Below are 26,058 nucleotides of genomic sequence, written 5' to 3' on the forward strand. Positions count from 1 at the left end.
CTCCCATTGTGATGGTATTTGAAGATGGGGGCCTTTGGGAAGTGATTAAGTTTAGATGAGGTCTTGAGGGTGGGGCCCTCATGAAGGGATTAGTGTTCTTATAAGAAGAGATACCTGAAAGCTTGCTGTCTCTGCCATGTGAGGCAACCATCTATGAGCCAGGAAGAAAGTTCTCATCAGAACTGACCATGCTGGCACGCTGATCTCAGACTTCCAGTCTCCAGAACCACGAGAAATAAATTTCTGTTGTTTCAGCTGCCCAACCTATGGTATTTTGTTACGGCAGCCGAGAAAACTATATGGTGCTAAATAAAACTTCTCCTGGCAGGGATTCTGTCATTTAAAATTATGTCTAAAGCTGGTAACAAAAGGAAGGACAGATACATTTACCTATACTATTAAAAATGTAGAGTGGAATGGAAGCAGAATTAAATGGCCAACACAGGAATTATGTTTGTAACATCTATGGTATTCATAGATAATGTCCCTCATGAATAATTTCCTCTCGATGTGAATTAAAAAATAAAATGAGAAAAACTTGGAAGAGAAACAGGCAGATGTGTATTGGAAATCCACAAGAGGTAACATCCAAATGAAAATTAACTATGTGAAAGATGATATTCCTCACTAAATGAAAGGCAAAGGCAACTAGAGATGCTATTTTTCACCCACCTGGTTTGCAAAATTAAAAAAGAGCAAACTATGCAGGTGCTGGCAGGAATGTGGGAGGGGCTGACAATCCTGTGTTTGGGAACCTCGATGTGGCATTTGGAACACGGGTATGTCAGAGTGTATGTAACGATGTTTGTTGCAGCCTTTAGGGAGAGGCTGAAAAAGAAGGAGTTTGAATGTCTGTGGACAGAGATGGTTGCATGAACTCTGGACCATCCACACCATGGAAGAGCATGAAATTATCAAAAAGGCTTAATAGGAGATAGTGAAAATGTGTTATTAAGTGAAACAAAATGTGATCAACATGTGTAACGTGCATATAACATGGAAGCTACTGCTCCCCTCTGTATAAAAACAAACTGCTCACACCCCGCATTTCATGTGTGTATGTCCTTCCCTGCATTGTTATGGACAAAATGTGAAAAGATACTTACCAGGGAGTCAATATGGATTACTTGAAAGGCGTGTGTCTGCGGATAAGTTGGGGGATATTACTACATTATTCCATACAGATGTGTGTGTGTGTATGTGTGTGTATTTGTCTGCTTCCCTCATTACAGTGAGTACGTGCTATTTTTGTAATTTAAAATCTATTCATTAAACTGTAAAGACAACAAAATAAAGCTGGTAGCATTTACCTATTTCTGGACACTACTCCATATGGAAATAAGTATCGGTGAGAGCTGGCTTTGCTAATCCAAATTGGAAGTGGGTGTTCCCATTCATGGAACCAATGATTTACCTCTTGATATTTTAACTAAGTAAAATGGAGGTAATCTCTTAGTTTGGAAGAAAGGTGAAGAAAGGTGATATGCTCTTTACCTTCCTATTTCTGCCTTAAGCTGTTTTTTTCTTTTAAGGTCAGGTTTAAGGATGCCTGAAGATGCACTAAACCAAAAGAAAATAAATTTAAGAGCTCTCAAGATCTGTCGAATAATAACCTGAGGAACTTTAGAAGAGGGAGGAATTCCCTACTCACAAACGTTAGTGCTTGATTTGCAGGGAGGGTTTTCAGTTAGTTGAACACTACCACGATTTCAGATTCAGGCATTTTCTTGGATCAGATTTGTTATATATGAACTATCTCAAATTTTTCTCAAGTGTATAATTGTTTAACAGAGAAGTAATCTGCTGTCAGTATATTTGATTTTGTTAATATTTAATACATCTACTCAAATTTACATTTATCTAAATTTGCCATTACTTTGGATTATCTGGAAAAGACTAATGAACTCTCAGCCTGAAGCCTTTTTGATATAAGCAACCACTTGATATATGCAAACAGTGCAGACAATGATATAGCTGGTGCCCTTCCCCTGACAGAAGGAGCCTCCAGACCCCTGGCCCTAGGAAGGAGTGGGCACTGAGCAGGTCTCCAGCCCTGACCCCACTTTCACCAAACATCTCTGTTGAGGGGCTACATTGTTTGCTACTCAAAGTAAAGCACAATGTTAATTAATTAATTACAGTTATTTGAAAATTGATAAAATAATTTAATTAGTTTAACTTAGTTGATTAAAGGTTAATATTTTTTAGACAAAATATTAATATTAAATTTTTTGGTCCAAGGTGATCTTGCCTAATTCTCCAGAGTTTTGATCAGACTTCATTTAAATCTGATACACTATGGATGGAAGTGGTTTATTAGGACATGTAAGAGGATATTCTGGGATACGACTTGAACTGGGGTTTCACATGAGGGTAAAGTTTGGGGAAAAGGAGGAAATACTGGACTCAGTGGGAATGTGATGGGAAAAATCTATGGGATTCGGTTGTATTGCTATTGAGCTCTGAGTGAAAATCTTTCTCTTAATACTTTCATGTTCTGGATCATGTTATGAGGATGATTCACTTAAAGGGGGAAAAACCCATTATGCAAAAATGCATCTTAAAAAACAGTTAACTTCAGTAGGAATTATTTTCATTACAGACTAATTCAGCAGGGTTCCTTTAAAAACCATCTCTCCTACTGCACTTAAGGGTGTTATTTACAGATGATTAGCTATTCTGCTGGGCAGAGGGGCAATTTAAGTCAAAAACATCCAAGGCCAGTTAAAGATCCATGGAAAAAAGCACAAACTCAGGATTAATCCTGAAAGTCCGTAAACACATAGTATCCCATTGACAAATGTGTAATTTACACACACCTGGCTTCTGGAGCGCGACTGTTAGATAAAAATGAGAAACACATGCATTTTCAACCTGAAACACTGGGGTAGCCTAAAAAAATTGCTGAGACGTAAGGGAGCCTCAGCTTTGAGGAAGAAGGCTGGATTCTTAGAGAAAAAGAGGCCATGCCATTCAGACTTCCAAGACAAGGCACGTGGCTCTCAGCCCTGTGTATATCAGACCTGGAGAAAGGAAAAGAATCTTAGGGGACCATATGTTGGTCCCCAGATTGTGTGTGTGTGTGTGCGTGTAAAAATGAACCTTTACTTTCTGGCTGAATTATTTATAGACAGTACGGTGTGACTTTGTACTAAGATATACACCTTAATCTGGAAGAGAAAATATGAGTGTTCCAAAGAAGCCAGCTAACTGCAGACAGGGTCTAGTTCCAAAAGGCATTGCTGACCCTGACAACTAGAGCAGAAAGGAAACCTTAGCGATGTGTCTTAGGTAGGGATGGATCATCTTTACACTCAGCACCATTGCCTCAAGATGGAACCGATCTCACACCCCTGGGAACCCAAGTGGAGCCGGAGGGGTCTCAGGGTCGGCTGTCAGTACAAAATACCAATTGAGCTTGTCAATCTGAATTGACAACAGGAATTTGACAAGCGAAGATCCTTATTGCAAGAAACTAGCTTTTGTTTTGCTTTGGTATGGGGTAGTACGATTAGCTATTTACTCGTTTTCCTTAAAACTATTATATACAAAGTGTATACAAGGACATCTATTTTCCTGAATATTTTTGAAAAATTGCTATCAACCTAAGTACCCAACAACGCAGTGGGTGGATAGATTAAAATATAATATCATTAAACAATAGGTTATTATGAGGCCATTAACATATTTTCATAAAGTACATATGACATGATAATAAGTGAAAATAACAGGATGAAAACTGTATAGGTAATATGATGGATCGTGCAATCTAAAAATGAAGGGTGTTGGACACACGACACAGTTTCTATAATTATTATAAATTTTAACTTTGAAACTCAAGAAGAGAAGTCTAATTATAAAGAGTGATATGATATTGCCCTTTTGGGTTTGTAATAATAAAATGGACCTTTTAAATCAGAGATCAGCACACTTTTTCTGTAAAGAGCCAGAATGTCAGTATTTTAGGCTCTTATGGGCCATCTACGTCTGTCACATATTATTTTTTGTCTTTGTTTTGTTTTTTAATCCTTTCAAAAATCTGAGAAGCCATTCTTAGCTCACCAGTGTTACAAAAGCAGGCTGGGGGCTGGATTTGGCCTTTGGGCTGTGGGTTGCTGATCCCTGCTTTAGGTGATTTTATTTTCTCTGTATGCTCTACCTATTTTAACTTGGAGAATTTGTGACATATTTCCATGCTTGACATTTATGACACATTTTCCCCAAGTCACTTTACAATAGCTATACCAATCCAAACTAGCCCTTTCTTGGAGTTAATTTGTTTTGTTCACTTCTATAAAGAAAAGTGAAATATACATACAGCATATAATCATAGAGAGCCACTCTGTCCAAGATGGTAGCCACCAGCCCCAGGTGGCTAATTAGAGTAACATTAAGTAAAATTAAATTAAAAATTCTGTGCCTCGGTCCCACGAGCATGTGTACTGAACTGTGCAGATATAAAACACTTCATTCTATTCAGTTCTGTAGGACAACAATGTCAGAGAAAACCCCAAATAATACTCTGGGACTATGGTGAGCTTGGGTCACCCTCTCTCCTACGGAAAATAACATTTATGGAGAAGGAGGGACAGGTATTTACAATGGAAAGATGATGAGATTTAGAGTCAAATAGAGCCAGAAAAGCAGACAAAAGTTGATTAATCTCACCAAGTTCAAAAAACAAATCTACCATATCCTGGCTGTGTGATCCTGGGTGAATCAGTCCACTTCTCATTGCCCTCCATTTCCTCAGCTGTAAAGCAAACATTATAATACCTACCTGGTGCAGATTTTGAGGATTAAACAAGGTTAAGCCTGTGAAAATGTGCGGTAGCTTTCTAGTTCTAGGAGACACATGCAAATAATTTACACTGGCCCAAATGGGACAACATTCATAAATTCAGAAAGAACCATTTCTCGCCAGTATGGTTAGATTTTGGCGTCTTGGGAACACGGAAAAATACCTTGCATTTAAGGAATGTCAAAGCTTCTGCTGAAGATTATACTTTGCTTGGGAGAAACAACTGGCTACGCCCATGACCTGATGACTTCAGAGACCCTCGGGTTTCTCATAACCATGATGTTTTTGGCTTCCCTGTGACTGCTTCTAACCTTTGCCCCCGCAGCGAAGCGTCTGATTTGTCTCAGTCTTGGGAATTGAGATGCTAGATCTTGGTACGTGGTGAAGAGTCCCCTCTTGTCTCTCATCCTCTTAATTGCCCTGAGGCTGTTGCCTCTGCTCTCCACCTGCCCGCTCCTCTAGCTGATCTCAGAAGCAGCCCACCTTCCCTCTGGCCCCCGGGCTCACTTTTGATCACCAATCCCAGTGAGGACCCATGTGGCAGTTATGGGGGTTCTCCAGGGTGTAGACGCACTGTATGAAATAGAGGGTAAGGTCTCGGCTGTGCCAGGGGACTTTGAGGCGGGGCAAACCAGCTGGAGAAGCACGGTGGACTCAGCTAGAACTTGTAATTCTGCAACCTGCTCTGGGAACTGGGGTGGGGGTGGGGCATTCTCCACTCCAGAGGATCCATCCCAGGCAGAGAAATCCTTGATTTTTTTCCGTGCCAACACTGTGATCTCTGTTCCATATTTATTTCTGGTCTCCTCCCCCTAGCAATTCATGGCTATATCTATTAAAGTGCTTTTTTTTAATATTATCCCCCCCCCAGTTAAATGGGGGAGAACCACATTTTTCTTTTATTTCTTCCTCCTTAGATGAATCGCAAAGGATAATACAGCCTTGCAAACAAGTCACTGGCCACGGGCTAGTAATATTTCCCACAATGAGAAAACTGTGCCCGAGATCACCAACCAAGCACCTTTTGCTAGGGTAGGGTGTCACTTGGATGGCCTGCATATTTTACTTCAATTATTTTCGTACTGATTTGCAAAGCTGTGATAGAAGGAAGGCAATGAACTATATCCCTCCCCTCCCATCCCCCTGCCCCCAACCCAAAGCCCCATGTCCCATCCTTTGGCCCCAATCCTGACAAAGGTCTAACGACGAATGGCTGGGACAGCTGGGAAGTGAGGATTCAGACATGAGCAGAGGGGTTAGATGCTAAGGCAACAGGGAAAACCAGAGACATGCTTATGAGAGTCAGCTTCACCTCACAGAGAGCAACAAGGGAGGGTGGTGCAGAGGGAGTGGGAGAGAACTTACATGGCAGGGAAGGTGATTGGACTCAGACTTATGTCACAAAACAAAAAGAGCCACGAGAGCGGGCTTACTTGCGGAGGTATATACAAGTGAACTGGGGGCACTGTACATGGAAGATCCCTCCTGGTTTGCCTGGCACAACAGCACGGTGCCTACGGAAGAGAGAGAGAGAGATGGTATCTGGTTGGGGGACAGGCACACTACACCTGGGAGATCATATGGCAATGCAAACGAGAAAGGCAGAGAAATGAAAACACAGCCACACGCCCGAGCGCAGGATGGGGACACCCAGGGAAGCCCCCTGCCTTGGCCAAAGGGGATTGGTAGGAGCCCACCCGCCCAGCCCACCACGCACATGTCATTCTTTTTCACATGGGGTTTGGGTGGTGGGGTCTGATTTCAGATCAGGAATGCAGGCAGCATGGCATAATCAAAAGGGAGCTTTAGAAATATCACAGAGAACTGGACAACAAGCTTGACTCAGATATTACTTAGCTGTGTGATCTTGATAAGTCACTGAACCTCTCTGTGCCTCGGGATTCCCATCTGGAAAATGGGGGTGAATATACCTATCACCAGGAAGGGTTATGAATCGTATTACTGGAGAGGTGCCCAACACAGGGGCTGGTATGTAATAATCACTGAATAAATGGTAAGCGCATGCATCGATATGTTTAAAGAAAACTTTTCCTCTCCCCCATTTTAGTTTTTCTGAATCAGTTCTTCAGAGGAAGAACAGAAGTAAGGCAGGGAAAAAATAAAAGCAACTTGGCCATCCCTGGGACCCACCCTGGACCCATACTGGACTCGGGTGAGACTACTTTTGGCTTCTGCGTTTCCAGTTTCTTCCCTAAAGCTCTCTGCCTTCCAGCAGGAGAGGCTGCTTCCTAAGCCTGCGGACCATGGCTGCACTGTAGTGATGACACTCCTCTCCCTGATTTAAAGCAAAGGGTCTCGGGCTTATCCTTGCAAAATGGAGTTTTATAGCAGGGAAGAGTGGTGGAATCCTGAGATAGCTCCTCAATCTATGACATCTTGTGAATAATACCCACTCCAAAGATGACCAGGTTAGGGAATCTTCAGGGTATCAGTTCTGTTCTCCTGCTTCCGCGAAGCTCAAACTCAAAGAGTTTGAGAAGAATGAGAGAGACCTTTGAGGACTTGTAAGCGTGTTACTGATGATGGAAATGGGCTCCTGTGGTTTCTGTTCCCTTCCCTGGCTGGGCAAGGTCAGCCACCTCCATTTGTTTCTGCTTTCTCCTGTCATCACAGCCGCTGTGAAGCAATCTCCTGGGAGAAATAGCCCTGACTTCCAGTCAACTCACCTATATCCTTGGAGACCTGCCCTTGGGAGGGGTTCTGCAATCCTTTGGTATCTTTCCCAATGTCAACAAAAGGGAGTTAGAACGTCTAGAGTGAGAGGGAGGTTTGCCAAATAGAGAGGGGCTGCCATACAATAGCATTAAGAGACAGGAATTTTTTCTGAACTTCAAAACCAGATGCAGTTCCAAAGGGGGTCTCCAGGACTATCATCCTTCAGGTATTGAGCCAAAATAGAGGAGTCACATGAGGAGGACTAAAAAGGTTTCCTCAAATTCCACCCTGCGTTCCCTGTGTTTCTCTAGATTCTGTACATTACGTCCAGGCAAAACAAAGACTGTTAAAATCCCTAAGGCACCTCACCCTTCCCACAACACGAGGTCGGCCAATTCCCTCCCATCTTTGACAAGGAGAAGTAGCCCATGGACAGAAGTTCTATCTGAAGGGATCCCCCCCAATCGTTCTCACATTTAACCTGCTATGCCATGCTTATAGCTGGAGAAGAGCCCCCCTCTTTCTCCTCCTCCCACAAAAGCCTGGATAGAAGAGTGAAATTAACTAACCCTCTCTGATAGTCAATATATTGAGAGTCTGGATGGGCTTGAGTCACGATCAACCTTTGCTAAACTGATAGCTCTTTCTTCTTTCTACTTGATTTAAATATAATTTATTGCAACATGTAAGATGAGACTTCACATGTTCTAATTTCTATTCAGTAGGTTTTTCCAGTTCTGGCAGGAAACTGGCATAGTACGGGGATTAAGAACAAACTAAACACACCCAGATCGTGGGGCTCAGGGTCCAAAATCAACCCACAGGAGGCAGGATACCTCCGAGAAAAGACTTGTCCTAGCCTCTATTCTGCTTTATCAGGGAAGCTCCTGATTTTGCAGGGGCTGCCTGTAAGCTTGTGCTCAATGCTAGAAATCTTAGAAGAAACTAATATTTCTATAGGATATACAGGAAGCTACCAGATCAGAATCTTCTAGGGAGAAGGGGACCCAGGCAGGCGGATCGTGAGAAAGCTCCCTGGTTAAAAACCACTTTAAAAACGAGATCTGAAGTTTCTTGGGGTGCCTAGGTTTCCAAAGAAAAATATAATTGTAGCAAAAACATATCCAGAAAGGCATTTCAGTATTGTGCAGTTAAAAACCTTAGGGTCAATGTTCAATGCTATGCTCTGTAATTTAGTGAATCCCACTGGGACACAACACAGATTCTCTCTAGAAAACTAAATCCTGGAAGTGCATAATGATGCTTTCCTAATTTTCTTATGCTGTGGATTCTGAGAAAATAGACTGAAATAACTTTGGATGTCCTCTTTGTAGCAAAAAAAAAGTCTTTATGCAATGATTTTGACCTTTGTAAAATAAAATCCATACTGTCACAGGACTTGGTTTTTATTTTACCTGAAAACATCCTCCAATTTAATTTGCAAAGTACTTATTGTATGTTCTGTTAGTACTTTGTGACCTTTTCTTACAAGAAAGCTTTGAATTAAACAAAACCAAAGCGGCAGAGAAGAACACTGTAACCTCCCTGTGTTTTTCGGGTGGGGGTCAGTAATGTGTGTTTGTTTAAAAAAGTCAGTCAATTAGATAATAGGGTACAAGCAGCAGTATGAGGAGTGTTTACAAGGTCATTCAAGGCACTCTGTGATAACCTATATGGGAAAAGAATCTAAAAAAGAGTGGATATATGTATATGTACAACTGAATCACTTTGCTATACAGCAGAAAGTAATACAACATTGTAAATCAACTATACTCCAATATATTTTTTTAAAGAGGCATTTTGTGATATAGCATGGACTGAGTTTTCTAATGAGTCTCCCAAACTGAGTCTTTGATCTGCCCCCCAACATAGACACTCCAACAACCATGAACTGTCTATAACCATCGCGACGTCCTGTATTTCTCAGACTTCCGTGTCTTTGCTTTATAAACCTCCTTAGAATTTAAGGATGGCAACTATGTTCAAATTATACCACTATCCATCCATTCCTTAACCAGGAGAAACCATTCATCAATTTCAATAGTGTCCTTTCCCATTAGCCTGTCCTCAGGATCATTCTTAACACAGTTTCTAGGCAGTTACTATCATTAGATCATTGTCAGTGGACGGGATGAAACCTCTATCCTATTCCTGCTCTGTTAGGTTAAACCATATGAAATTGACCTTTCTTATGTCAAACAGGGTTGACATTGGCAATTATATGTGGTTCAATTGAAAAAAAAAAGAAGTGGTTCTCCCCTACCCCCAACGCCTCTGCATTAAGTGTCACCTCCTCTCTTCCCAGTCCGCAGGAGTTAATTACTCCATCTTCTATGCTCCTATCACACTTAAAAAAAAAATCTCCCTAGTAGATCCTTTGATACGCAGTATTACAACTTTTTATTTACATATCAGTCTTAGCTACTGAGAATCCCCCTGGATCACAGCCAAATCATACTCATCCTTTTATCCCCAGCTCCTAGCAAAATACTTGGCCCTCAGAGGGATTAATGAATATGATTGAATTATTATGTTTTTAAAGACCTCTTCATTTCTATTTTCTTTGCTAAAAACAGTGCTTTTCCCAACCAACCTTTCTGTTCCTTGTTTATAGCTGGGAATTTGCATGCCTACAGTTCACACTTGTTTCCTCCTCTTTTCTGGTTCTTTGAAGGTTGACTCATCCAGTTTAAGTGAAACCTGAGGAGCCTGGTCGTCCATTTCCTGGAAGGTTGATGACTCTATCTGCAGCTGCAGGCACTGGGATCCATGTGACAGCCCACGATCTTGGGATCATCAGAGCCTTTCCCAAAGCCTGTCACGCTCACTTGCGAATCAGAGTGCCATGACTGTCAGCATCCTAAATTCTGGCAAGATGTGGGTCCCCGCGGCCGCCCTCGGGCTGGATTTGGCATCTCCAGCGGGGGGAGGGTGAGCCAGGATCCATACCTCAGATGGGGCAACCCAACTCTTCCTTCTCACCTGGAGACTCCCCACTGTGTAGAGGACCATTCCTGGCCCATGGAGGGGCAAGGAGAAGCCCAGCAGGGGTGTTTCCTACCACAGACAGGAAGGGGAAACTAACTACATTTTATTTTCCTGTGCTGCCAACCCTTCCGTGAAGAACTTGGACTCAAACCAACTGGAACAAGGGTGCAGTTTCACCCCTCCAGGCCTTTGCACAGGGTGGTTCTTCTCCCAGGAATCCCTTCCTCTCCCCCTAAGATAATTCCCCTCCCTTTCCACTGGGCTCTGGCTTCTCCTCCTCCTAGAGACTGGGTTTATTTGCCTCTACCTGGCCAGGTTCAGCTTCCCTCCTCTGCTTTTCTAGATTGTGTTGCAATGGTCTATTTAACGAGTATCTTGCCCATGGATGCACTGAACTCCAAGAGGTCAAGAATCATGTCTTGGGCTTCCCTGGTGGCGCAGTGGTTGAGAGTCTGCCTGCCGATGCAGGGGAAACGGGTTCGTGCCCCGGTCCGGGAGGATCTCACATGCCACGGAGCGGCTGGGCCTGTGAGCCATGGCCGCCGAGCCTGCGCGTCCGGAGCCTGTGCTCCGCAACGGGAGAGGCCACAACAGTGAGAGGCCCGCGTACCGCAAAAAAAAAGAATCATGTCTTACTCATCATCCTGTCCCCATGGGTCCAGGGACCTAGGCTCAGAGTCAGGAAGCAACTGAGGAGAGAAACTACGGGAAGGGATTCTGGTAGGCAGCCCTGTCACACTTTCAAGAAACAAAATTAGAACGTTAAAGGAAGAAAAGAAAAGCTGTTTTGCAACGGTTGCCCTTCCATTTTAATACCAAATAGGCAGAGCTACAAGCTAGTCCAGTGAAATGCCTGGGCCCTCCCTATAATTTCTGAATTAAAAAAAAAAAGTCAAAGAAACATTCCAATTGCCTAGCAACTGGGAATGACTGATTCGCTTCATTAGCTCCAAGATGAAGATGGGCTGGGAGATTTAGAGAAGGATGCTCTTATCTCTGTTGAAATGCAAAAGACAAAGACCCAAAGCATAACAACAACAACAAGACTTTGTAAAACATCTAAGAGCCAATGGGAATTCAGGAGCACCTGCCCTGTGAGGTCTGTGTGTGTCCCGTGCTCCCTGGGTCTCCACAGACATCTAAGATGTGCTAGTCCAGGGTCACTTGAAAACAGAGATCATTGCTGGAGTCCCGCTTTCCGGATGTCACTTGTCCTACAATGGGATCCAGGGCGTGCTGCCCCAAAATGTGCCTCAATGGCATATTGGTTAGTTTGAATTAAAGTTACTTAAGAACACTGAAACTTCTCTCTGCCTCCCTGAAAGCAGGAAATAAATCCCTCAGGTGAAAGGTGCCCTCCCAGCATCTGGAAGTAGAAGGACACCCTTATCATCAGAGATGGGGAATTCTGGGCCGAGAAGCTGCACCAACAAATCCTGTGACTCCTTTAATTTACTGCCCCAAGCTCAAACCAAACTCTGTTTACACTCTTTACTAATTCATTTTCCAAAGCCTAAGCTTCTTTGTGCTGTCAATTCCTCACACATTTATTGTCTCTTTGTCTAACAAGTATAAAAGCTGCCTGCTTTGGCCACTTCTTAGGTCCCATTTCTATGAGACCTCTGTGCACACGTATTAAAATTTGTTTCTTTTTTTCTCCTGTTCATCTGTCTTGTGACAATTTTATTATTAGACCAACCACAAGAACTCAAGAGGGTTGAAGGGGGAGATTTCCCACCCCCCACCCCCGATACCTAGTAACTCTAGAAAGAGGGCTGAGGGGAAAAAGTCCCAGAGGGGACCATTACAGAGCTGCCTTCCTGTCTCCAGTGCTCGGCTCGGGAAAGATGAGGCTATGAGTTCATTCATTCAGCAGCCGTCTATTGGGACCTACTGTGTGCCCACTGTGTAGATCTGGGGTACACCTGCTGAACCCCATATGCTTATTTTTTTATTTTTGCGGTACGCGGGCCTCTCACCGCTGTGGCCGCTCCCATTGCGGAGCACAGGCTCCGGACATGCAGGCCCAGCGGCCATGGCTCACGGGCCCAGCCGCTCCGCGGCATGTGGGATCTTCCCGGACTGGGGCACGAACCCGCGTCCCCTGCATCGGCAGGCGGACTCTCAACCGCTGCGCCACCAGGGAAGCCCTAGGCCTTTTTTATAGATGGAAAAAAAGGAGGCACAGAACAACGATGTCATTTATGAAAAGGCTTATCATCAATCAGAGGCAAATTCCAGGTGAGAAACCAGCTATCTGTGTTCCTCGACCTTTGCTCACTTTCTCAGTGACTCCTTCCTGCTTCTATGGTTGCTGAATGATTTTTAAAGCTTTTTATTTTTGATTAGAATAAAAGTAGGAAAATACTGGTTATGGTTGAAAAAACAAACTGTGAGCTGGGGAGAAAAGGAGACTTCACTGAAACAGAAACCCGCTGACTTCTTTCTTGTGGGAGCAGTACTTTAAGAAAAGGGGTGGTATCACCCAGGGTTCTCACAACCACCTGCATCCCCAGAATCCCCTAGAGGTTGGTTAAACACGGAACGCCGGGCCCCATTGCCAGTGTTTCTGATTCCATAGGTCTGGGCTGGAGCCTGGGAACTTGTATCTTTCACAAGTTCTCATGTTGTCTGGGGACCATACTTTGCGAAACGCTGGAGAAGAGCCAGTCCCCCAAACCTCAATGCCCTGAGTTCTTTCCACACTTAAATCAGAGGTTTTCAAAGCCTCCAGAGTTTAAGAACCACCTGGGAGAATCTGAAGTGCTGTACCCTCCCAGGCCGCAGCCCTGAAAAGTGTGACTCAGCGGGTGGGAAATCTGCATTTCATCAGCAACCCAGGGTGATTCTGCTGCTCCGCAGATGCACTCAGAGTAAACCAGGCCTTAGGTCATCACAGATTTAGAAGAAAAATGAAAATGGCTAAATATATCTGGTCTGTTTACTTCTGCAGGCAAAGAGGTAAAATTTATTTACTTTTGATCTTTCCCCTTTTGTCCTTTGACCAATTTTGCTTTGGAGCATTTCAAACGAAAAAGCGTACCTCACTTCTAGTCCAAGCTATTCTGTCAAAGTCTCTGGAGGCAGGCTGGGGAAGAAGGCACACAAAACACTAATCACATAATCCTAGAGAGCTCACCCTTGGTTTTCCATCCAGAAGAAGACATACGGCACTCCTGCTCTACTGTATGGGCTGAGTGGTGTTCCCTCAAAATTCATACATTGAAGTCCTACACCCAGTACCTTAGGACGTGACTGTGTTTGGAGATAGCATCTTTAAAGAGGTAATTAAGGTAGAATTAGGGTAGAAACTAATTCCTATAACTGATGTCCTCATAAGAAAAGGAAATTAGGACACAGACACTGAGGGAGGACCATGTGAAGACAAAAGGAGAAGATGGCGGTCTACAAGTCAAGGAGAAAGGTCTCAGAAGAAATCAACCCTGTCAACTCCTTAATCTCACACTTCTAGCCTCCATAACTGTGAGAAAATAAATGTCTGTTGTTGAAGGCACACAGTCTATGGTACTTTGTTGTGGTAGTCCTACCTTATCATGAACTCTGCCTTGAGGATCAATGAGGAGCTACCATGAGGGTCCCCTATGCAGCATCATATAAGCATCAAACTTCTGTTCTACTTAGAGACCTGGGAGGTTGCCATGTGGTCCCTGCCAATGGAAGCTACTGCTTCCAGTTGACAAATTCATCCAAAGCCTGATGATTTTGGCTTTTACAGTTACGCATTTTTTAACAGACTAGCATTGAGCTAATCCACGTAAGAATATTTTCACAGCTAATACCTAAAGCTTTTATACATGCCTGAAAGATGAGCTTCTCTGAAGGGTTATGGGAGCATTTTAAGTACAGAGGTATTTCCATTTAGGCACAGAGGCTGCAGAAAATATTGCATGTATATTTAATTCTTATAAATCAAATCATGTTTTAATTGCGCCAGGGGATTTCCATATTTAAAGGAGCCCTGGAGTGAATCTGTCTATGGTGTTCATAATCCCTCTTTCCAGTTTATTTGGTGAGTTTTGACATTCCTATTTAGAAAGAAACACGTCACATTTTTTTCTTTCCACGTTTTATTTTGATGTAATTGCAGAAAAAAGTTGCAAGGACAGTATGTCAGATCTCTGTAGAAATTTCTCCTTGATTCTTTATTGTTTGAAAAATGTAATGACTCGACTGTTACCTTAAGCTCCTGCCTCCAAATTTAGGCTAACAGAGGCTTTTAAAGAAAGCAGTTGATTGACTCAATATGATAATAAATATATCAGATCCTCAAATGTTACAGCGACAATTCCAAAAATTGCTTACTGAAGACCTGCTAAGTGCCCCGCAAACCTCTCAATGTTTAATTTGGATCATCCCCTACTCTTAACCCTGTAAGAGAGGTACTACTATTATATCTACTTAATGGATGGGGATACTGAGACAGAGAGAGTCTAAGGATCTTGCCCAAGATCACACAGACAGAAATATTGTGGTGCTGAATGCAAAATAAACCAACTAGATTCCTGGACCCATGGACTTAAGGCTAATCTTCTAAATCAGGTGCAGGCAAACTACAGTCTTCTGGTGAAATCCGGCCTACCACCATTTTTGTATGGCCATGAGTTAAGAATGATTACATTTTTATATGGTTGAGGAAAAAAAAGATCAATAGAAGAATAATATTGGTGACAAGTGAAAATTATATAAAATTCAAATTTCAGTATCTATCAATAAAGTTTTATTGGAACACAGCCACACTCATTCACTTGCATATTATTTATGGCTGCTTTATGCTACAACAACAGAGCTCAGTAATTGCAACAGAGAATGCATGGCCCTCAAAGACTAAAATATTTGCTACCTGGAACCTTACAGAATACATTTGGGGACCCTTGTTCTAACGTCTACTTTCTGTTTGGAACAATACTACTACTAATTGTCTCTCAGGAGAGCATTAGCCACTCCCCAGGAAACTGTCACTAAAAATTTCAGAGGGTATCATTTTATCAATACTTTGTCAAAATTTTAATTTTATTTCAGTTTTGTTTAAAAAACAAACATCCAAAAACAATTTGAAGACATGTTTTTTCAATACTTGTCCCAAATTTCTTTTTAATTCATTGTGGTTTAAGACAATGGAACAAGGAGAAATATGGTCCCATAAGGTATTTGTGGAAGGATAGCAATTCAGTTACAACAAAAACAATGCAAATAAATTTTATTTCCTAAGGCATTTGGCCTTCTGGGTCATGGGTGTCAATATATAGATAAAGGCCATCCTAGAGCTTTGCTTCTCAAATGCTAATATGAACTGAATCAATGGGTGGGGACCCTTTTAAAATGTAGATCATGATCTAGCAGGTTTGGGGTGGGGCCTGAAAGTCTACATTTCTAATAAGCTCCCAGGGGATTCCAGGGCCACCAACAACAGTAAAATACCTATGTAGGGACTATATAAACAATCTTCAGTACAGGTGATATTAATAAGACTGACAATTAAGATGCCATTGAGTTTCTGGTTCTGGACCGAGTATGTTCTACAAGCACTATAACTTTTTTTCTTATTAAATCCACAAGGAAACTAAAGCTGAGAGAGACAAAACTATGAGACAAAACTGAAATCTGAGCCAGCTTCGCATGACTCCAAAGCTCAGACTCTCTCATGAAGCCTATCAATGGTGATACTTGGTCCTGAGTTGATGAAACATCTCCTCCAACCTTGGAATGATAAATATCCACCAACACCTTTCCAACAAAATCGTGTCTAAAGATTCTGCAGTCATCTTCTGGCTGAAAACACCTGACTCTGTCAGGCTAAAGGTGTTAGCTACAACCTCCTGATCACCTTTAAGAATCTGCAATAGGGTTTTAAATCCAACCAAGGAAGCCTCTGGGCAGGATGTATCTTCTGTAGATAAGAAAAATCCCACTTGCAGGGTAGAAATAAGACGTGGGGGAAGGAAACATGGAGGAGAAATAGTGAACCCTTAAGCTCGGATAATGTAGTTGGAAAAGCATGGGCTTTGGAAACTTTTAAACTTAGTTTTTGCTAGCCTCGCTAAGTGTTCTTGACCTCATCATTTAATATCCTTGAGCCTCGGTTTTCACATCTGTAAAATAGGGGCAAAACTATCAGTTTCATTAAGTATTGTTGTAAGGATTAAAACTATTACATGAAAGCGTTTGGTAAATAGTAGCTAATCAATAAGTGATCTCAGTAATTGTAATAATGGAAATAGTAATTATTATTATTATTTGAAATCTCAAAATATGGCCCGTTGGGGACTTTTTTTGTTCTCTTGTTTTTGTTTTTGTCTTTTTCTTTTAAGAAAGGAGTAGCCCATTGCTACCTAATGTACTGTACATAACGCTAAACATAATAGAATTAATGGAAAACACTTTAAGATTGGGAAATAATTGCAAACATTTAAATTTGGGAGTTTTAATGTTACAAGACATATGTCTGGCTTCTCTTGAGGAATCAGGAGATGGGGCCACATGGGTTTGGGCTAGTATTCCTGCCTGGCAGAGCCACTCAAAGTGATGGGGAGAAGCTACTCCTGCTATAATTGAGATATGTCCCTTCCAATTTGCACATTTCACTTACTGGTCTCACAACCTCCTCCTAAAGATATTTTAGTGTGCAATCTCTGCTCGGGAGAAAAAAAAATTACAAATTGTGCTTCGGCTGAAAACAGTGGAGTTTACAAGTCTCTGCAAAGAACCCAGATGGACTTCCTCCCTCTCTGCCTCTCATCCTCCAGGTGCGAGAGCTTCTATGATGCTACAAGAGTCCAAAAAGCCTTCCAGAAAGCCCTCCCTAGTGGCCCCCTCTTATATTTCACTTACTATTACAGAACTGGATTTTAGGAGGATCTGGGTATATTTGTGGCATGGCTATAGAGATTCATCTTGAGTTTCCTTCTTATCCTAGATTAGGTTTAAAATCCTGAACTTATTCTTTTGGTGAGAGTAGAAAATACTATATTTCAATTCTGAATCTCTCAAAAAATAATCAGGTACATTTATTTAAAGATACTCCTAAATCTCTCTCTTTCACACACACACACACACACACACACACACACACAGAGCAATGGGCTGAAAGCAAGTATAGACTATTTCACCTGGTGAAAATTGTTTTCGAAAATGACAGAGAACTAATATAGAGGGTTTCAGTGTTTACAATACCACATGTATATCAAACAAACACTAGAAACATACAAACGGATTTATATTTTTTCCAGAGGAAATATCAATGATATTGGGGTGTTCGTGTTTTTAAAATGATACTGACTTTAACACAATGATGAGTGTACAGCGATTAACCTCTGCGTCAGTTTTAAATGTATAACCCAGTAACTAATTTAATCCCCTAAAAAAATAACAGCCGTTGGCATTATTCTTTGAGTAATCCTTGTTTAGTTTCCATAATGGTATACAGTTTAATGAAAAACTCATTAGAATGTAGCATGCAGCATAATTAATTCTGGTTGATTCTTTTGGTGTTATTAGCTAATGCTGGATTCCATTTTCCATTGGCTTTATTAATTTTTCATAAACCAATATTTTGACTGTAATGGGTTGTAACAGTTCCATAGAAGTTCTAGAAATGCGTTAACTGTCATCAGTGTAGTTAATCTAACTAGGATTTTGAGATTTGTGTGTTGGTTCTTCAACACTAAATTTTTTAAAAGAAAAGGGGACAGCTTCGTTTTATACTTGGAGAATGAGTATCTACGTATTATTAACATAAAGTATATTAAACACTATTTAGCCAATTTGTCTCTATTTACACAACAACTTAATTGGCTGGGCTAATAACAGTGAACCATAAATTTTGAAAAGAACGCTGAAAGTGGAAAGCAAAAAAATCTTCAAAACGAAATGGTTTATGATAGAATGGTAACTCAAGTTAAAACATAAAGAGAAAAATGAACCCACCTCATTTTAAAAATCTCTGGTAATCTGCTTTCCTCAGAAAAGTTTTGGACAAAAGTAGGAGACACATTGTATAATAGCTTTTGTTGTTGGGCACCATTTGGTAATCCTGGGGTCTGTCAAGAACCCAGTCTCTGGGATTGGTGACCAGTCACCGATGTGGTCTTACATCTTTCAGGGCTTAACCCACATATATTGTTCATGATAAGACTCCGATTTGTTGCAAATGTAGGTCTGGGTCCTAATTCATCACTGTGTTCTTATTTTTTTTTTATTATTTCATTTATTTAATCAGAGCTTTCAATGGTTGTCAACCACTCAACGGATAAATTCCAGAATCCAGATTCCTTTTTATGGTATTATCAGGTCTTTAGCAACTTTTCTCTAGAAGGTTCTTTCTGATCTCAGTCAATATTTCTCAGTCTTTGGAGAAAACTGATTTTGCCTCAGAAATTCCCATCTCAGATGAACATCAAGTACTTGTATTTATTTTTAATTCTGTTTTAATTTTTCTCAGTGGATTCTGAAGATAAGGTTGAGAAACTCCTTTGGACGCTACCAAACTTCTCCTTATTTACCCCTACAATGATCTTCTCTCTGCCTTCTTGGCTGGCAAACTCTAACTTATCCTTCCAGATCCAGTTTATGGCACCCCTTTCAATGCAGAGAGAGCGGTTATTTTCCAGTGGTCCAGGAGGTATCATCATTTATTATACCCTGAGTTTATTTGTGTGCATCCTTTACTGCCCTGCCAAATTCTGGAGGGAAGGGCTGCTACCCCAGAGCCTACCACAGTGCCTGGCACTTCCCAGGTCCTGAGCTAAAGGATGAATTAATGGAAGCCAGTGGTATGTGTGAATTCATACACAGCCTCTCTCTTTGGCCCTTCCTTGATGGACATCATATAACTGAGTGACAGCCAGCTAACCATGGGTTCATGCAGTATCGTGTAATTGCTACCAAAATGCAATGCTAAAAAACCCAAACCCAAACCAAAACACCTCCCCAGGGCATAAGCTTTGTGTTTATTAAATCTGGAATCTACAGCCAGGGTCAGCAAAGTAGGGGCCAAGGCTTTCACAGTTTTACATAGCTGGTTGGTGGGGAGAGGAAGATGACTATTTCATGACACATGAAAATTACATGAAATGTAAATGTGTTTTTAAATAAAGTTTTATTGGAACACAGCTATGCCTATTCCTTTATGTATTATCTATGGTTACTTTCGCACTAGAAGGGCAGAGCTGAGTAGCTGTGGCAGAGACTATATGGCTCATAAAGCTGAAAGTATTGACTAACTGGCCCTTTACTGAAAAAGTTTGCAGACCCCTGCTCTAAGTGAAAAAGCCACTCATTCCTTCCTCTTTCATAACTAAATTCAGCTTCATCTTTTCTCCTAGAATCAGCAAACACAGTAGTACGTCTTGTCTTATATCACCAGCCTCATCCTCACCACTTCCATCACGATCACTCTTGTGATATGTTCTGAGCTTGCCAACTCCATTTTCTTTTTTTTGATGTTGGGCAGGAAAGGGTTAACTCAGCAAGCCCAGCCCGCTCAAACCTTGTGCATCTCCCCCCAAAGCCTTGTCTTTAGGACTGGTCAGCTCCTGGGAGATGAGTTCTGAGCCCGTGGAATATTCTAGCTGATGAGATTGTTTTTGGATGCCTGTGGCCTTGGGCTACACAGTACCAGTTTGATAAGATTGTTTATGGAAGCAATGTGATTTATGGTGAGTACTTATTTTTGCTCTTTGGGCTAAGGTTTGAGTAGTTGAGGTCAGTCATGGGTGCTCCAGGTCTACGTGACCAACTCCCCCCAAAAAACTTGACGCCAAGGCTCAGGTGAGCTTCCCTGACTGGCGACACTTTGCATGTGGTGTCACACATCTTTGCTGGGAAAACGAAGCACTTCCTGTGACTCTACAGGGAGAGCACACCCAGGAGCTTGCGCCTGGTTTCCTCTGGGCTTCCCCCCAGGTGCTCCTTCCCTTTGCCAATTTTCAATCTGTAGGCTTTTGTTGCAATAAATTGGAATTGTGAGTGTATCAGCCTTTCTGCATCCTGTGAGTATGTCTAACCAAGCCAGCCAGCTCTGCAGCATAAATCAAACTATGCTTTTCCCTCTGGAGTCAAAAATCATAAAGGAATGCCCAGAAGAGGAAACATTTGGGCAAATGTCTCTCTTTCATTCTTTGCCATCAATAACTACAGCTGCTTGGACATCTTTAACAGTAGCCATCAGCAGGGCATGAGAATTTTTAAGATATCTGGTGCATAGGTCACATCTTTACTCATGTGCTTCTATTAGGACCGGGTTTTTCAATCTCAGCGCTGTCAGAATTTGAGGCCAGATCATTCTTCGTGTGGGGGCCCGTCCGGGGCACTGCAGGGTATTTTGCAGCATCCTTAGCCCCACCCTCTAGAGGCCAGTAGTGAACACCCCTCCCCCCAGATGTAACAGTGAAAATTGTCTCCAGAAATTGCCTGATTCCTTTGGGAGGCAAAATCACTCCCAGTTAAGAACCATCAATCCAAAATACTGGATTAACTAAAGCATGTCTGTGTAATAGGGAAGAACAAATCTGACTCCACATTAGATCTGTTTCTTTTACTTTAACCTTTGTATTCTTTTGCTTTTGCTTAGAGTTAAGAATGTTGCCTATAGCCTGAAATATACAGGATAGCTATTCTCAAGGCTCTGACCTTTAAGAGTACAACACTTTTCCATTCTTGTAGAGATAAAGTTGCAGAACAGAGAATAACATTTGTTTTGTTGGAGGTTTATAGGAACATCGTGACCTGAGCTATGTGCACAAAGGATTCCGACACCAAGAAGTGGGCAACAACCAACCTGGCCCCTCCTTCGCCTTGCCTTTAAAAATACTTTGCTGAAACCCTTCAAGGAGTTTGCGGGTTTGGGGGCAAGAGCCACCTGTCTCCTTGCATGGTTCTTTATATAATAAAGACCTTTATATAATAAACCTGTCTCTGCTCCAAACTCTGACGTTTCAGTATTGTTTGGCCTCCCTGTGCCTCAGGCACAGGAGCTCCGTTTAGTAACATATGGGAGGTAACTTGCAGGGAAAGGAATTGGCTTCCTAATAAGATATACAAAGATAGGGGTTTGAATCAGCTCTTTAACCTTTGAAGTAAGCAACCTTGGGCAACTCCACTCCACTGGATTTCTACTGTATCTGCAAAAGGAAGAAAATGACACTCATCCTGCAAAGCTGCAATCTCTGTAAACATATGTAAACATCCCATCATGGGGGTTGGGCATGCAGCCAGTAATATTAAATGCAAAGATACTCTTCCTAATTGCCATTATATTCTATGACCTAATGAATGGAAGGCATAGAGGGGGTGCCCTCATCTACTACTGAGGAAGCTGCATCGGAAGGTGGTGAAAAATATGGGCTTTGTGGTTAGAAAAAAGACCTTTATATAATATACAGATGCTTCACAAACTAGTTCTGTGATTTAGGAAATGAGATAAACTCTCCACAAAAACCTTGGTTTCATAATTTCTACAAAGAAGATAATGCTGTAACATTTTTATTAGAATTGGAGGAGACGCAGAGTTTAGCACAGCGCCTGGCACAGATTAAGCGCCCAGAGTTGGCTTATGTTGCTGATGTTTTGAGTTGCCGAGTATATTGATGAGGGCAACCTAGAACTTTCCCTATGAAATTTATCCAGAGCCAGATACCCGAACCTCATCTTCCTCCACAGCCTAGTGGTGGGGCTTCTCCTACAAGGACCATCCTGTCACTCCCTGCTTTGGGGCAAGCTCACCTTGCTATAGCCTTTCCATGCAATAGAATGGGGACCCATTTATTTAGGAAATGCAGTTTTCAGCACATAAGCGAGTGCCGATCCTGTTTGAAGATCCCCACAGGCTCCATCAAAGCCGAGCTGCATTCCCTCTGTAGGACAGGGAAGGACGCAGATAAAAATTAAGGCCAAATGTGGCCAGGGATGGAGTGAAATCCATTAAGACAGAAGCAGGGAGGAGAGAGAAGAAGCAAAGTGAATTGCCACCAAAAGGGGAGGCAAAAGTAAACAGATGTACGAGATAAACTCTTTGAAGTGGAACATTTCCAGGCTGAAAATCCTTTGCTCGGGGACTTAAATCTGGACTCTTCCGTTCCAGTTCACTGAAGTGCACTGCACTGGAATCTGGCAGATGTGTAAATTATACACAACGTCACCAAGCCAAAGGTCATTTGTTCACAAGAAGCAGCTCCTCACTGCCCTGGCTCTGAGTCCAGGCGAGGCTGGTCCTCTGGGTGGATATGTGCAACTTTAGAGTCATGAGGTACACCTGAATATTTGCTGCTTGGAGGGGCTCTGGGTGGTGGCAGGTGCCTTTCCAACCCACCTTATACTCTTTCAGGATGCTAAGGCAGTCACCCAAAACGGGGCGTGCTTTGTACCCAGTCTTTTGGCAGATCACCCCAAGCCCAATCCAAAGTCTAGGATTGTGACCAATAAAAGAAAAGCAACTTAGGTCAGGTTATCCCAGGTTCTGGACAAATTTTACATTTTTTCAGATGCTCTTGTATCCAGATTGCAGGAAAGGAAATGGAAAGAAGTCCATCCAAAAGTGTGGCTAAAGGTCATTCTCTGAACTGTGATGGACTCAACCAAGTGAAGTGGGGGGAGGGAGACCTACATTTACCTACTTCTGACCCAATTCTTAGATGAATCATGGTTCACAGTGGCCAAGAGCCCATAGAAAACCAATACCTTTGTCCCGGTAATCCAAGGTCAAATACACCTGCCCTTTCGAGCTACGCAATCACAGAGCACTACATCCATCCTCTTCATTTTTAACCTTTATATTGAGATCCCAATCCACTTTCTCATCCCCTAGCCTGGCATCAAGTCATGTGATCCGTGGCCAGGCTTGTGCCGACGTGGACACAATCCAGGTGACTTCAGCGATCACACTAATCTCTTATATCTTTATCTTACTTTACAGTCTGTGAAGATCTTTTACACTCATTATTTTATCTGATCCTCCCTATAACCCCAGGATAACCTAGTTTCAAGACCTGGCCACTTTTCAAGTGTGACTTTGCAGATAGGTATGCCCTTCTTTTAGCACCCGTCATTTTGTTTCACTCCCCACAAAGCAGAAATGTTTATTTTCAGAAGGAGGATCCACTCAGGACCCCCTTCTTTCCTCCCCCGCAAAAGCCCACTAATAATAATAGTGTCACCAAGACTATTGTTCACTGTCATCTTCAAGGTTTCCAAGTCGATTGACTCTGCATCTCTCTCCTTTTGAGTTTAATTGTGTATTTCTAGTCATCAGGACCTTACTCTATCTTAGATCTGCATTGCATTGGAAGATCTTTTCCTCTCCCTATTGATCACAGCTCGTGGAGTAATTTAACTCAATTCCAATTTTCCTTTGCAGGCGGGGAGCTCCCTATCCGCGGAAGTGAGTTATGTGCGTTCAAGTGGTGCATCTTACGAATCTTGTGAAGCTTTGCTGCCTTATAGCCCCACTGATGGAATATTTAATCACAGAAATGAGTTGGCAGATATGATATAAAGTGTGCGTGAGCTTTGCAGCCATCTTACCACAGCAAGTGAGAAACGGATGACTTTGCCATTTGTCAGGACCATGTCGACAATTGTGTATAGCCTTCTGTTATTTATTTTTATTTTGTTTTACTCATGTATGAAGATTAAAGGTGCTTTCAATCAGCAGTTTTGTTGGCTAGCTATCATGATTATCCCTTAAGAATATCACTTTTTTTAAAAAAAACCTTTTTATTAGATGGCAAAGGGGACTTCTCAGAATGACAGGAAACTCTAAGAATCCCTGTTGAGGCCTCCGCAGCGGGATTCCTAAAAACCCTATTTTTAATTACACGAAATAACCTGAGAAATGCTACTGGGAACAGATATTTGCAGACATTTTACTTCTACTTAGTGCCTTCAGTTTTATTTTGACTCTAAAATGGAATGCCCGTACATGCTGGCTAGTGTTTGAAACTCACCTGGGCATTTTTTTGTATTGACTTATCAATCATTTGTCATGAGAATAAGCCTCAAGGAGTCTGAAGATGATTAGGCTTAGGAAATAATCAATGCTGCTGCTTAGTTTTATAGGAAAACACCCACTTGTCTTTGGAGGAGATTTATGTATGTTCATGGAATATGCTGATTTAGATGTATCTGCTTCTGGAAACTGGTATTGGATAAGCATTTAAAAGAGTTCTTGCAGGTATAAAACTTGATGAGAGTTCAGAAAAACCACCCCCAATGAAAGACCTTTCCTAACAGCTTTCTAAATGCTTCTCTTAGAACGTGTGTGAGGGAGAGTGCATGTCATAATTTATCAAAGCAAATTAATACTGTTCAGCTAGTAATTAAAGATCCTCATTAAGAGGTATAACTGCTCTCCCCACCCCCACCCTGCGTGAGCAATAAAAACACACTCCGGGCGTCAAGAGGTTACAGACGAAAATCGATAACCTGCCATTTTATAATTAAAGGGAAAATAAATGTTAGGGGAAAAGTCCACTAAATTAGCAAAATTACCTTTAGGAGAAATTGAAAATATTGATTTTAATTTACAAAATATGTGCACTTTTCATGCCCCATTCTGAGAGACAATTGGAGGCTGGGTTGTTAATTCTGCATAAGCTTCATAAAATCAATAATTATACTATGGGAATATTGTGATCTTTGTCATTAACACGCAGTCTTATATATAGAAATGACTAATAAAATAAGGCTGGCTCTCTGTGTCAGGCAGATACAGGGCTGACCTGTGAAATACCCACAGCAAATCAATGACAAGGTCTTCATTTCAGCTCTGGGGCACATTCAAAATTCCAAGATAAATCCAGACTATGTTTGTAGTTGGGGAAATTTAAAATGCCCCCTAGATTCTTAGTCATGGGTATTTAAATGGATAACATGAGGCATTATACCTGGTTATGGAAATGAACACATTCTACAGCTCTATTTTGCATATATGCATTCCACAGATACAGGTGCCTGAAATTTTAGATGTAAGCTAGCAGGATTCTCAGTGTTTATGGGTCTTCAAGTATTTAAAAGGAATTGTTCTGGAGTGTTGGATCTGCAGCAACACTTCCCCACATTTCTGAATATCATGAGCTCTGTCTACCTACATAGACAAACATACAGGCTAAAAGAGAAAGCCTCTGATTATCAAGGATAGCCCAGATATTGGCAACACCAAACACAAATATTCAGATTTCTCAAGTAACATTTACTTCTCCGTGCCCCCTCATCCCCCCCCCCTTTTTTAGATTTAAGTTTACTGAAGAAGCTCATAGAAATAATTATTTGGTTGTCTGGGCTCCGGAAAGCTTCCCCTGGCATAAGCAGTTAATATGTCTGAATACTGTGGTATTTGGAATAATCCAAAATTATTATCTTACTTCTCTTCTTTAATTTGACTGATTTGGAGAGAGCAGTAGCGTGATCTACTATCAGAGGGCACAGTCAATAAGAATGATGACTTTTAACATTCATAAAAAATAAAGCAAAGTAACCTGGTTGCAAAGAACACAGGCTCTTGATTTTAGCTGGCTTTTTACCAGCTGTGAAATCTTAGCCCTGTGATGCAAACCCTTTGTACCTTAGTTTCCACATTTGGA

The 26,058-nt window shown here is 41.7% G+C and overlaps 1 protein-coding gene across 27 annotated transcripts in view; it reads right to left on the minus strand.

Moving 5' to 3' along the window:
* The window catches only part of RBFOX1 (RNA binding fox-1 homolog 1), a 2,181,496-nt gene that overhangs the window by 76,827 nt on the left and 2,078,611 nt on the right, over positions 1–26,058 (minus strand). For 19 of the 27 annotated variants that reach the window (XM_060284024.1, XM_060284027.2, XM_030883896.2 and 16 more), the window contains one exon: positions 6,235–6,315. The exons of the other annotated variants lie outside the window; for them this stretch is intronic. In XM_060284024.1, coding sequence (XP_060140007.1) covers positions 6,235–6,315 — 81 coding nt within the window. The remainder of the gene's footprint in view (positions 1–6,234; positions 6,316–26,058) is intronic. 27 annotated transcript variants of the gene reach the window in all.

This window comes from Globicephala melas, chromosome 15, assembly GCF_963455315.2.
Source record: "Globicephala melas chromosome 15, mGloMel1.2, whole genome shotgun sequence".
Classification (NCBI taxonomy): Eukaryota; Metazoa; Chordata; class Mammalia; order Artiodactyla; family Delphinidae; genus Globicephala; species Globicephala melas.